Here is a 13,842-nt window from a genome sequence, read left to right as displayed (position 1 = left end):
TATGTCTAGTTTTTCACTGACTATATTCTGCAGTAGACATTGGTACCATGGTTGTTTAGTCACTTTAGCATTATATATAATTTTATATAATAGTATACCAATTACATAGATGTATAGCACTGCATTCCTCATGGATTTAATAACCCTAATTATATTTATAATCTTAATGGTGCTATTATGTTTTGCGCTAGCACCTTACAATGGAGTTATTTTTATAGTATGTAAATTAGACTTGCAAAACAGGAGGGTTTTAATGTTAGTGTTGAATTTAAATTTTGTTGATCATTGACCAAAATAAATGGGGGAAATGATCCTTGTCTACTCAGCCCAGGTGAGACCACACCTGGAGTACTGTGTACCATTCTGAGTATCAGAGTTCCAGAAGTCAATTAATTAACAGATTTAACAGATTAACAGAGTTGGAAGGGACCTTGTAGGTCTTCTAGTCCAACCCCCTGCCCAAGGAGGAGATCCTACACCATTTCTGACAGATGGCTGTCCAATCTCTTCTTGAAAGCCTCCAGTGATGAAGCTTCCACAACTTCTGATGGCAAGCTGTTCCATTGGTTGATAGTTCCCACTGTCAGAAAATTTCTCCTTATTTCTAGGTTGAATCACTCTTTGACCAGTTTCCATCCATTATTCTTTGTCTGGCCTTTGGGTGCTTTGGAAAACAGCTTGACCACCTCCTCTCTGTGGCAGCCCCTCAAATATTGGAACACTGCTATCATGTCTCCCCTGGTCCTTCTCTTCACTAGACTAGCCAGGCTGAATACTTGCATCCGTTCATTGTATGTTTTAGCCTCCAGTCCCCTAATCATCTTGGTTGCTCTTCTCCGCACTTTTTCTAGAGTCTCAACATCTTTTTTATAGTGTGGTAATCAAAACTGGATGCAGTATTCTAAGTGTGATCTTACTACGGCTTTATAGAATGCTATTAGTACTTCACTTGTTCTTGATTGTATCATTCTGTTAATGCAATTTAGGATTGCATTGGCGTAATTGTTAGAGACAGTTCAGAGGAGGCCAATAAAAATTATATAAGCCCTTCAGAGCCATGTCCTATGGGGATAGAGAGAAAGAAGTTGGACTCTTCAGTTTAAAGGTGTGTGTCTCAACCTTGGCAACTCTAAGTTTTGTGGCTTTCAACTCCCAGAATTCTTAGACAGTCATACTGTTTGGGGAATTCTGGGATTTGAAGTTCACACCTCTTAAAGTTGTCAAGATTGGAAACACTGGTCTAGAGCAGTGGTAGGTTTTTACCGGTTCGCCCCAATTTGGCCGAACCGGTAGTGGTGTGGTGGGAGGCTCCACCCACCCACCAGACATCATCATGGACACTCTGCGCATGGGTTCTGTGCATGAGCGAAGCAAGCATACACGCACGATCCCGATTCCAGACCAGCAGCGAAGATAAGTAGAACCCACTACTGGTCTAAAGCAGGGGTGTCCAAACTTGGCAACTTTAAGACTTGTGAACTTCAACTCCCAGAATTCCTCAGCCTGGGAGTTGAAGTCCACAAGTCTTAAAGTTGCCAAGTTTGGACACCCCTGGTGCAAAGCAAAGAAACTGAAGGGAAACATGATATGATAGCCATGGTGAGGTACGTAAAGGGAAACTACCGAGAAGATAGTCAGAAATTATTTGACCTGGCCCCAAAAATTAGAGGTAGAAATAGCAACCGTGTGTTTAAAATATATTAGATGTTCAAGGAAAATATTCCGGTCAATAGCATTTATACAACAGTGAATAATGAACAACAGTGAATGTTCCAGTTAGAATCCAAAAGTTACAGGTTTTTCCTCTCTTGTGTTATTTTTTAAAAAATAACCATCTCTCATTAGTGGCAAATTGGTTTTCCTGCACATTGCACTGGATTGGACTAGATGACCCTTTTTGTCCTTTTCAGTTTAATGCAAGTACCTTACAGGCATTATAGCCCTCCCCCCGAGTGCAGTCCATACCTTATTCTTGACCATCTCTATCCCAATTATAAGTCCTTTGCCACGAACATCTCCAACACTTTCAAACTTATCCCGCAGCTTTGCAAACTCTAAGAGCAAGTGAGTTCCGATCTCTTGGCAATTTTTCTGCAGGCCATCTTCCTCTATTGCCTAGATACACAAAAACCATAGAAGGAAACCATCAAGCATTCAGAAATAGCATTGCCGGCACATTTAGTTCTACAAGGGGCCTTAAAAACTAGACAGACATAACTTTGATAAGGTCATAGCCAGTCAAAAAGGATTAAAATGTCAATTAACTTCATTACGTGCCAATACATGGAAACATTCTGGAGTACATTTGATCTAATACAATACAGCTAGTCCTTGCTTACAACAGTTCATTTAGTGACCGTTCAAATTTCAAAGCCATAGTTTTAGTAAGGGGTGAAATCCAGCAGGTTCTGACCAGTTCTGGAGAACCGATAGCGGAAATTTTGAGTAGTTCAGAGAACCAGCAAATACCACCTCTGGCTAGCCCCAGAGTGGGGAGGGAATGGAGATTTTGCAATATCCTTCCCCTGTCACGCCCACCAAGCCACGCCCACAGAACCAGTAGAGAAATGTTTTGGATTTCACCCCTGGTTTTAGTGCTTATTACATGAATTGTCATGCCCCAGCATATAACTTTTGTGTACTGTTTTTGCTCTCTAGTCCCATCTAGTGGCCGGAGGGACAAATATGCCCTACCATATGATCTTTATATACTGTTATTGCTCTCTAGCCCCATCTAGTCACCAGAGAGACAAATACCAAATATATTGTTTGAAGCTGACCCAACCCATTTGCTCATCAGCCCGCACTCTTAAACCAAGTGCACACTGGGAAGTCAGATTCCATTTTCTTTAGCATTTGGAGAAGGCAAAAGCACAAAAAAACTCCCTCTTAATCTGTGGCACATGGTCATCCAAGGACAAACCCACATCCCACACATAGAGCATCGCTGGTGAGATTTAAATTGTTTGTATTTATTAATTGTTATGTTCAGCAGTAACTCAATACTGTCTATCTTATATTTGGTTTCTCATTTTATGTATCCCTATTTTCCTCAGTTTCACCATATCCTGTTCTTTCAATAAAGCAGTCAGATCTACGCTACGTTTTATTGGAGGAGAGGTGGGTTTAGCTGCATGTTGAGCTGCACATAAACTAACATGTAGTGGGGACAGAACATGAGCGGAAACCTTCAATCTGCCTTTGCTTTCCCTGCATTCAAACAGAGAAGGAAGTTATGTTTGAAAATAAATCGTTTTGCTAAAAATGAATAAAGAATCTCTAGCCAAGGTGACTAAACGTGCACAGCAAGCCATCCTTCTGGGAGCCAAAAGTCCTTTAATTTAGGGCGAGGAGAAGCAATTTTGTCAAAGTTTATAAATAATAATATATCTAAAAACCAATGAAAACATTTTCTTACATCCAGAACTGCAGATCCAACTGCACAAGCCACGGGATTGCCTCCAAATGTGTTGAAGTGGAGGTTCTCCGTCAAACCCTGTGCAATTTCTAAAACCAAAACGTATCAGTATTAATAAATGAAGCTGTAAAGCCATTCATTAAAGAGATCAGCCGCTGGAAGAAACATAAAAGAGACCTACATTTACAATGCAGGTAGGCCTTGACTTACAACCATTCGTGACTTACAAGAGATCCTCACACTTACAAATATGGCAGCTTTCTCACAATCATGTGATCAAAATTTGGGTTTTTGGCAACTGGCATGTATTTAGAGGTAGTGTAAATGTTGAGATGCATATTAATGATCAGACCTGTTGTGGACTGTTGGCCGCCGGCCCCTCCAGCAGCTGAATCAGATGAGGAGGAGGCGTGGGAGTCAGGGTCAGCATCAAGGCAACCTGAGAGCTCCGAGGGGGAAGAGGGAATGGAGTTGTCAGAGAGAGAGAGAGAGGTGGAGTCTGGGCCGTCCCTCAGCCCTCAGATAGAGAGTCAACAGCCCCCAGGACTGGAGGTGGCTGATGATTAAGAGGAGGAACAGCTGTGCCTGATGCACAGAAGGCAGAGGAGAGGAGAGCAGTGGAAATCTGTGGGCCGGTCCTTGGGATGGAAGAGCCACCGCTGCTAGTGAAGCCCCACCCTAGCTCTGGGGATAAAAGGCAGGGGGCAGAGATGAATAGATGTGGCAGACAACTATTCATCTCCCTGCCGGACAGACTTGTTAGCTTGTTGTGAGAGAGAAACTTTTTGCCGGGGCTGCTGGCACTCCTAATAAAGGAATCATTGCTTCAACTACAGAGATTTGTGGTATTTGGGGAGCCGGGTCAGAACAAGACCATAGTATGACAGTTGCAGTGTCCCGGGGTCATGTAATTGGCTGCAGCCTTCCCAGTTTGCTTCCAAAAATCAAAGTCAACAGGGAGAAACCGGATTCGCTTAAAGACTGTAAAATTCATTGAACAACTGCAGTGATCTGCTTAACAACTGCAGCAAGAAAGGTTGTGAAATTGGGTGCAATCCAGTAAACAACCTCTTTGTAATTCTGGAAATTCTGGTCCCAACTGCAATTTTAAGTTGAGGACTAAATGTATCGGGAACCTCAGTGTTATCATAGTGGCTCAGAAGATTGTTTGTGAATCTGTGCGCTCAATATTCAGTGGCTCAGACTGAAAGTAAGTTTGTATGCAGTCAAAGCCCTTTCCACTTAAAATGATCTTTATCTAAAGCTTTCTTTGGGTTATGCAAATACCAGAGGCAGGTGCCCATAGTCTAATGCAAAGTCATTCATTCATTCGATTCATCTGAATTAATAGGCTGAATTATGCATTTGAACTGGATTTGTTTACATTGCACAAACAGAAGCAAGCCAGATGGTATTAAAAAGTAATTCACTTATTTTATCCAGTCAAGGTATCCAAAAAACACTACAGTATCATGTTATTATTTGACAACGAATCACTGCAATTCTACCAGTTCATTTTCATACCACTGACTTGAGGGAGCTGCAAAAACGGAGAAGGCTTAACAATTCCATGGTGATCAGAAGAACCTCATCCAATCACGTCTGAGGAGATTCACAGTCATTCAACTATATTTGCCTAATCTTTGTATTTTAAACTTATGATTATAACATTTATGACCGGCTGCTTCCTAGAAATATGAAAATTTAATAAAATAGGGGCTCTGGGGTTTAGTTTCTGTTGATTGAGAGTGGAATAAAAACTGATAGCATCTTTGAAACGTTTATTTTAATTTAAAATAGGCAGGTGGAACATAATGGAAGAAAAGTGTAAGACTATATTGTGGGCCAGCTGCTGTTGACTGGAGATTACATTTGTTAAGATAAAGTCATAGGGTAACCCTTAAAGGATAACACAATTATTTCATAAGCACTCATCAATCACAGTTCGGTTTATCCTATTAACAGAACATTGTAGTGACAGCATTAATCTTCTCATAGTTCCCATCACCAATCTCTTTCCATTTATGACTGTATGACTATAACTTGTTGCTGGCAATCCTTATGATTTATATTGATATATTGACCATCAATTGTGTTGTAAATGTTGTACCTTGATGAACGTATCTTTTCTTTTATGTACACTGAGAGCATATGCACCAAGACAAATTCCTTGTGTGTCCAATCACACTTGGCCAATAAAAATTCTATTCTATTCTATTCTATTCTATTCTATTCTATTCTATTCTATTCTATTCTATTCTATTTATAAACCCCAGTTGAGGCGAGGCAGGAAAGGGGAAACGAATAAGAGAGAGAAAGAGAGAATAAGAATCAGAGTCAGTGCGAAAAAGTACTGGGTTAAGATACAGGGATGGCTACAGGATATAACAAAATGCTAAATAGAGCTGAACCCAGAAACATTTCACTTGGGATTGCTTAAAACAAAACTTGATAAAAAAACATGATATTTGATTTTACATATTCTAACAGCGGCGAGGATTGCATTTGCGCAATATTGGAAACACAGAAGCATAGCGCTAGAGAGTCTTGACTATCCAAAAAATATATGCTTGCGCAGAAGTGGATAGGCTTATCATAGAATTACAAGAAAAAGAAGATTCAGAATACTGTGCGGTCTGGGAAAATTGGTACACATGGACAAACAATAGAAATAGAAAATAAAATATATATAAGGCTATTGATGATTAGATGCGTATAATGTATATAGAAATTATATGGAAGGAAGATCCAAAATATACAATAATGTCACAGTTTGTTGAGTATGCACCAATGTTATGAAAAAGGAAAATCGTAATAAAAATAAAATAAAATAAGAATTAGGGTCAGTGACCAATTATAGAGTCAATTCAGAGTGTTTGCTTGTGATTTTTCTCTATATGAGTTAAAATTCTACTCATCCAGCAAAATTCATTCTCTCATGCATGTTCGGAAATAATGAGTGTACATGCTAAGGTCAAGGATAACTTGCAATCAAAATTCTTTTTCAAAGCCCTCCAGATCTCTGGGAAAATGATTGTTGAAAACTGTGGAATGGTATCCTGCCATTTTGAAGCAGGGAACATAGCCTTAAGGAACGTATGATAATGTTGGGGAAGAAAACCCAAAATTCCTCTCCAACCCAGAAAAACAACAATTACCCAACCTTTCTTTCACGTTGATGTGATTGCACCCCCAATGTCAGTGTCAGCGAACCTATGGCACGTGTGCTGGAAACGGCACATGAAACCCTTCCACGGCGAATGTGCAGCCTCGCCAGCTCCTCTTCTGCATTCCTGTGCCTAAACGCACGCCGGTCAGCTGGCTCTCACGCGCGCATGGGCGGCAGACCCTGGAAGAGTGGCGGTCCATCGCGCATGTGCAGAACGGCACCCGACCTTTGGGTTGCCATTGTGCGCATGCGCGAAGGCCAGCTGTTCGGCGGGTGTTTGGGTGCCGGGTTACGCATGCGCGATGGACCGCCGCTTTTCCGGGGTTCGCCGCCCTCACGCACGTGACAGCCAGCTGACCAGCGCATATTTAAGCACAGGAACACAGAAGAGGAGCCAGCGAGGCCGCGTATTCACCGTGGGAGGGTTTCGCGTGCCACTTCTAGCACATGTGCCAGCACATGAGAGTGCGAAAGGTTCGCCAACACTGCCCTATGTGGCCTCATTTGCACCTCCAGGCCCTGTGCGTGAAATCAGTTCTTACCCGCTGTAGTCACAACTGCTGCCATGGGAAAGCCGTTACCAATTCCTTTGGCCATGGTAACTATGTCTGGAACAACATCGTGTCCTTGAAAGCCCCAGAAATGACTGCCCGTTCGTCCAAATCCGGTCTGAACCTTCATGGAGCAAAAAAAAGATGCTTTAAAAAGGTTTAGAGCAGAAGCATCAAACTCGATTTCATTGAGGGCCGCATCAGGCTTGTGTTTGACCTCGGGGGCTGGGTGGGCGTGGATGGGACGGAGTGGGCATGGCCCTCTGCCAGGAAAATGGAGCTTGTGGGACGCAGGCAACCCCCTGGGCCCCGTTTTCAGCAGGGAGGCCTCCTGCAGCCCTCTGCCAGCTAAAATGGAGCTCAAGGGGGACCCTCCCAAGCGCCATTTTCTCTGGCAGAGGCACCACGGGCCAGTCCTTCGCTGTTTCTAGGGTGGCCCCACAGGCCAAATTTTCCGGCCTGCAGGCCTTGAGTTTGAGTTTAGAGCTGGTTTAGAGCATGGCTGGCTGGGGAATTCTGGCAGTTGAAGTCCACGGATCTTAAAGATGCCAAGGTTGGACACCCTGCTATAGAGTTTCTCTATATAAGTAGCATCTATATTTTAAGGCAATTGTCTCCTGATAGGAAATTGTGTCTTTTCATTGTCAGGTTTGATAAGAGATTCTCAATCATCCAGGTCATGGTGTATTTTTTTCCCCCAAAGGCAAGTAGACTATCTTGCATTTTGTTTTTTTGTTTTTTGAAAATGTTTCGCTTCTCATTAAAGAAGCTTTTTCTTCTTCTGAAGAAGTTCTGAAGCGTTTTGGATATGAAATGAAAGCTTTTCAAAGAAAAAAAACCCAAGAAAGTCCAGTTGCCTTTTGAAAAAAGCTCCTTTGGGTTCACAGTCAGATCTACTACATGCATGCCAGTATTTCATCAGCTGTTCCTACACAGAAGTGACTTCCAAACTAAAATCTGTGCATGATAAAGTCCTTAGAGAAAACACCACCCACTCAGTGGTGAAATTCAAAAATTTTCCCTACCGGTGGTTCTGTGGGCATAGCTTGGTGGGCGTGACTTGGTGGTCATGTGATTGGGTGGGCGTGGCTTGGTGGTCATGTGATTGGGTGGGCGTGGCTTGGTGGTCATGTGACGAGGAAAATCACTTTACATAAAAATAACACAAAAGCTACACAACTGACTCACACACAATGCAAAAGCAGCTGGACTTCACACAAAAAAGCCCCTGCAACAAGGAAGAACCCCACAGAATCACAGAGAGCTCAAAAATGAACTATCACACTTTACACAAAAATACTGGTTCAGGCAATAGGTAGTAAACAAATGCTTTAAAAAGTAAAAAAAAAAAGTTCCAACATTGGGTGGCACAACTGATTGTCACAGCTGATTGTTGGAACACCTTTTTTAATTATTTTTTAAAAGCATTCATTTAAAAGTATTCATCTCAACCGGTAGTAAAAAAATGCTTAAAAAAGTAGAAAATTCAAATGATCAGCTGTGCCATGCGATTGTCGGACCTTTTTTTTTTACTTTTCAAGCATTTTTTACTACTGGTTCAGGCGAACCAATACCGGTTCGGATGAACCGCCCTGAACCGGTAGCACTTCACCCCTGCACCCACTTCTCCCAAGTTCAGGATTCGGTTTAAATTTTGTTCTGTGTTTGCTTTCCATTCGTTTCTAGAACAGGGGTCTCCAACCTGAGTAACTTTAAGGTTTGTGGACTTCAACTCCCAGAGTTGAAGCAAAGCTGGCTGAGGAACTCTGGGAGTTGAAGTTCACAAACCTTCAAGTTACTAAGATTGGAGACCCCTGTTCTAGAAGATACACCGACTACTTTAGTTAACATAATAACATAACAACAGAGTTGGAAGAGACCTTGGAGGTCTTCTAGTCCAACCCCCTGCCCAGGCAGGAAATTCTACACCATTTCAGACAAATGGCTATCCAACATTTTCTTAAAAATTTCCAGTGTTGGAGCATTCACAACTTCTGCAGGCAAGTTGTTCCATTTAGGCATTTCAGGAAATTTCTCCTTAATTCTAAGTTGCTTCTCTCCTTGATTAGTTTCCACCCATCGCTTCTTGTTCCCTCAGGTGCTTTGGAGAATATTTGACTCCCTCTTCTTTGTGGCAACCCGGGATATTGGAACACTGCTATCATGTCTCCCCTAGTCCTTCTTTTTTCCCCTAGTTGTAGGAGGGTTAGTTCCCTTGGGCCAACTTGTTTTGGAAAGTCCTCTTCAAATGTTTTGTAGAGTCCCAATCCCAGTGGCCCAGCCAATCCAAGCCCCCTGCTCTGCCAATGATATCTTAAACAGCTGCCCTTGTAGAAACGTTGCACGTAATATTTGGAGACGGGACTTCCATTGACATATTCACCTCGTCTGCAATGCAGAGACCTCCCCTTTCACGCACCAACTGATACACCTCCTTTAGGAATCCTTTGGGAAACTGAACAGCTCCATTTACGCCCTGGAGAAAGCAGACAGACAGGATCAAAGGAAATGGTGACTTTCCTTTCATGGAAGAAAATTCCCCACAGAATCATAGGGCTGGAAGGGATCTCGGAGGGTTTCTGGTCCAACTCCCTGCTCAAGACAGGAGTCTCATGCCACCCCAGTCAAATGGTCATCCAATCTATTCTTGAAAAGCTCCAGTGATGGAGCACCCATAACTCAAGGCAACCTATTCCATTAATTAATTGCTCTCACTGTCAGAAAATGTATCCTTACTTCTATGTTAGATTTTTGACATAAGCGCACAAACGTGCCTACCGTTCCTGTCCTATTGTTTTTCTTTTCTTCTTCCTATATATATGCTTATACCTCCTTACATTTACCCATATATGTGTTTATTTACTATATAATCTTTTTGTATGATACCTACATATATTGTTGTGACAAAATAAATAAATAAATAAATAAATAAAATAAATAGTCTTCGGGATCATGTGATCACCATTTACACACCTTGTGTAATTGCCGTAGTCCTAGTGATGTACTTCATTCCACACAACCAGGAGATGGCGCTGTTGAATTTATTTTCCTTTTATCCCATTACCTGTTTTATCTTTTCTTTGCTACGGGTAGTAAGGAGATCCGTTGAGCCTTATTTCTTTCAGATACTGGAATTAGAACACCTGGTGAAGTGACACCCATGGAAGATATGTGGTGGTAGCGTTGGAAAAGGAGCTATGAAACCTCCAACTTTGCACCGTATGACTCAGCCATACTACATATTACATTCATCATGTAAGATTACATGATGGCACTCTGGGCTCGAACAAAAGGAGTCCATTAGTAGCAGGAGATCTCAACCCAGGGTTAACAGATTATCTGAAGGGTCATAGGTACTCTCTGAGCTTGCTTATTTTTTTTGCAGACGTTTCATTACCCAAACTAGGTAACATCATCAGTGCTAGTCCTGATGATGTTACCTAGTTTGGGTAATGAAATGTCTCCAAGAAAATAAGCAAGCTCAGAGAGCACCAAAGACAACCCATTACAACCTTGAGCTACAAATATTCTCCTTTATTAGTAGATTATCTGGATAGCAGAACAGGAATGCGGAAAGCGTGACCATATAATTGCCCTCAATGGATGGTCTCACACAGGTAGGGCCTACCTGCGTGCCTACCTTCTCTGTCCTAATATTCCTTTTTACTTACTCTTTTCATGTATCCAAATTATGTTTATATTTTTACCTGTTATCTTATATACGATTGACAAATAAAATAAAAATTAAAAAAGACATCTCTATGCAGAGATCACACGGGAAAAGAGTGTCAGATCTGAAATAGAACTGGATTTGTATTCTGTAGCATCCCTCCTGCTTACTGAGAGAAAATGCTCATTCTTTTTTTCTAACTGCCATTCTGTCATGCTGGCCAGATGATCATAGAAAGGGTCGTGGGAAAATGCTGGCTCCCTCTGCTAAGAAACAGAGATGAGCGCTGTCCCCTAGAGTCAGACATGACTAGATAGGGCAGGGGTGTCAAACTCACGTCGTTATGTCGTCGTCACGTGACATATCAGGGCTTTTTTCACCCTTCGCTAAACCGGGCGTGGGCGTGGCCACTGCGTGACGCATCTAGCCCATGGGCCAGGAGTTTCACAGCCCTGGGATAGGGGAAACCTTTACCATTATCTCTTTATTTATTTATTTTGTCGAGTACATATTAGATAATATATATAAGTATAAGCATGAATTGAATACATAAAATGAATACAATTAAAGGGAACATTAGGACAGGGACGGTAGGCACGCTGGTGCTCTTATGCATGCCCCTTACAGACCTCTTAGGAATGGGGTGAGGTCAACAGTAGACAGTCTTAGGTTAAAGCTTTGGGGGTTTTGGGATGAGACCACAGAGTCTGGTAGTGCATTCCAGGCATTAACAACTCTGTTACTGAAGTCATATTTTCTGCAATCGAGTTTGGAGCGGTTCACTTTAAGTTTGTATCTATTGTGTGCTCGTTTATTGTTGTGGTTGAAGCTGATAAAGCTTTAGCTTTATCTCTCTTTCTACTACCACCACAAAGTTTTAGTTCCTGGGTCATTAATTAAATGACCCAGGAACTAAAAGTCCTCAGTTTAAATCCTGAAAGGAAATCCTTTCTAATCTCCTGCAGATCAAAGGAAAGAGTTGAAATGTCCAAAAAATCAGGACCTGGAACCAACCACCCAAGAAATTGCACAGGGATCTGAAATATTTGATGTCTTGCTGGTTTCTGCAATTTTTAATTAAACTGGTTGATGATCCCACCGAAATTTTCTCTCTTTTTTTTGTCCTGTCTCCTTCTCATCGTTTTCCCCTAATTATGACAAAATCACAGTTTTATATTCTCCTGAACTAAGGTAATAATACGCAAATCTTCAAGGTGATGTTGCAGGAGTCTATTTTTCAAATGAAAACAAAGCACGTTTTACAGTGTGATTCCACGCATATCTAATGCCATCAATGAGGCTGACTCCCTAGTTAAAACCGTTAAATGCATATAGGATAGCAATACAATCCTAAATGTATCTACAAAAGAAGCAAGGTCCTCTGATTACAACACGTTTAAGATGACATTATGTTTTATAATGAGGAAGGTGTTATTTTAAGAATCAAACATAAATGTCTGACCCTAGTGGCGCTCATTTCTGTTTTTGACCTGAGGGAACCAGCATTGTCCGAAGACATTTTTGTGGTCATGTGACTGGCATGATTACACGCCAAAGCGCACGGAACACTGTTACCTTCCCACTGAAGTGGTACCTATTTATCTACTTGCATTTGCGTGCATTCAAACTACTAGGTGGGCAGCACTTGGGGCAAGCAATGGGAGCTCATCTTGTCAGGTAGCATTTGGGTTGCAAACCAGGGCTACCAGCTTTCCAATTGACAAGCTCAGCATCTATAACCACTGAGCCATTGCGTCCATTAAAAATCAAGCACAGTATGAACTAATCTGTGTTGGAAAGAGCACTGAAGTTTTAGGTCCCTGCAGCCAATTTTAAAAAACACCACCACTTACTTGAATTGGCTCAGCAATAAATGCAGCGACTTTCTTCGGAACACAAGTTTGGAGTGTGTCCTTGAATTGTGCAACGTACTGGTCTTTAGCGTGGCAGGTTCCTGTATCGGGGGAGAGGTGGGGGAAGCAAGATGTTGATTATTTTGAGGCTATTATTTATGTAAGAAACATCACAGCCCTGTTTCTCATCTAAAATGCCAAAAGGTGTTTCTCCAATTGGTTCACTGAAGCATGAAGTTAACTGTACTACATCTTTTTTTGGCGAAATCAAATGATGCTGCCTTCACCACTGCATGGTGGTGCAGTGGTTAGAATGCAGTACTGCCTGACAGCTTCCTGCAGTTTGACTATTCGGGTCTCACCAGCTCAAGGGCCTCTGGTGGCTCAGACTGCTAAGACAGTCTGTTATTAACACAGCTGCTTGCAATTACTGCAGGTTCAAGTCCCACCAGGCCCAAGGTTGACTCAGCCTTCCATCCTTTATAAGGTAGGTAAAATGAGGACCCAGATTGTTGGGGGCAATAAATTGACTTTGTATATAATATACAAATGGATGAAGACTATTGCTTGACATAGTGTAAGCCGCCCTGAGTCTTCGGAGAAGGGCGGGATATAAATGCAAATTAAAAAAAAAAAAAGGTTGACTCAGCCACCCATCCTTCCAAGGTCAGTAAAAATGAAGACCCAGATTGTTGGGGGCAATAGGCTGACTCTGTAACCCGCTTAGAGAGGGCTGTAAATCACTGTAAAGCAGTATATAAATTAAGTGGTATTGTTATCTAGGTAGGGATTGGGACGAGAAGCAGGAGAGGGATCAATCATGGGGAAAACAAATTTCATCCTAGTGAATTTCTGCTGAATAAGGATGGGTAGATAGCACCAAGTCAACGTTAGGAAGGGATTCCACAATGGTGAGCTAATGAAATACAGCCTGACACCTATAGGTAGACTTCAAGTAATGACTGCAATTGGGTCTGGAATTAACAGTTGTAAGTTGCGTTGATTGTCAAGTGGATCAGCATGTGACTGAACCAGTGGTGAAATGTAAAATTTGTTATTACGGGTTCTGTGGATGTGGCTTGATGGTGGTGGGGTAATGTGACTGGGAGGGCGTGGCCAACTTTTTTTTTTTACTTTTAAAAGCATTTCTTCTACAACCTCTACAACCTCTTTAAAAGAAA

General features: G+C 41.8%; 1 protein-coding gene across 1 annotated transcript in view; it reads right to left on the bottom strand.

Moving 5' to 3' along the window:
• The window catches only part of AGXT2 (alanine--glyoxylate aminotransferase 2), a 33,118-nt gene that overhangs the window by 3,929 nt on the left and 15,347 nt on the right, over window positions 1–13,842 (bottom strand). Inside the window, exons 8-12 of the mRNA XM_058169045.1 lie at window positions 12,662–12,762; window positions 9,522–9,614; window positions 7,130–7,262; window positions 3,419–3,507; window positions 1,966–2,115 (exon numbers count right to left, since the gene is read on the bottom strand). Of these exons, the coding sequence (XP_058025028.1) occupies window positions 1,966–2,115; window positions 3,419–3,507; window positions 7,130–7,262; window positions 9,522–9,614; window positions 12,662–12,762 (566 nt within the window). The remainder of the gene's footprint in view (window positions 1–1,965; window positions 2,116–3,418; window positions 3,508–7,129; window positions 7,263–9,521; window positions 9,615–12,661; window positions 12,763–13,842) is intronic.

The sequence above is a fragment of the Ahaetulla prasina genome, chromosome 2 (genome assembly GCF_028640845.1).
Source record: "Ahaetulla prasina isolate Xishuangbanna chromosome 2, ASM2864084v1, whole genome shotgun sequence".
Taxonomy (NCBI): Eukaryota; Metazoa; Chordata; class Lepidosauria; order Squamata; family Colubridae; genus Ahaetulla; species Ahaetulla prasina.
The sequence above is the reverse complement of the archived record's forward strand: the minus strand, read 5'-3'. Positions and strand labels throughout refer to the sequence as shown.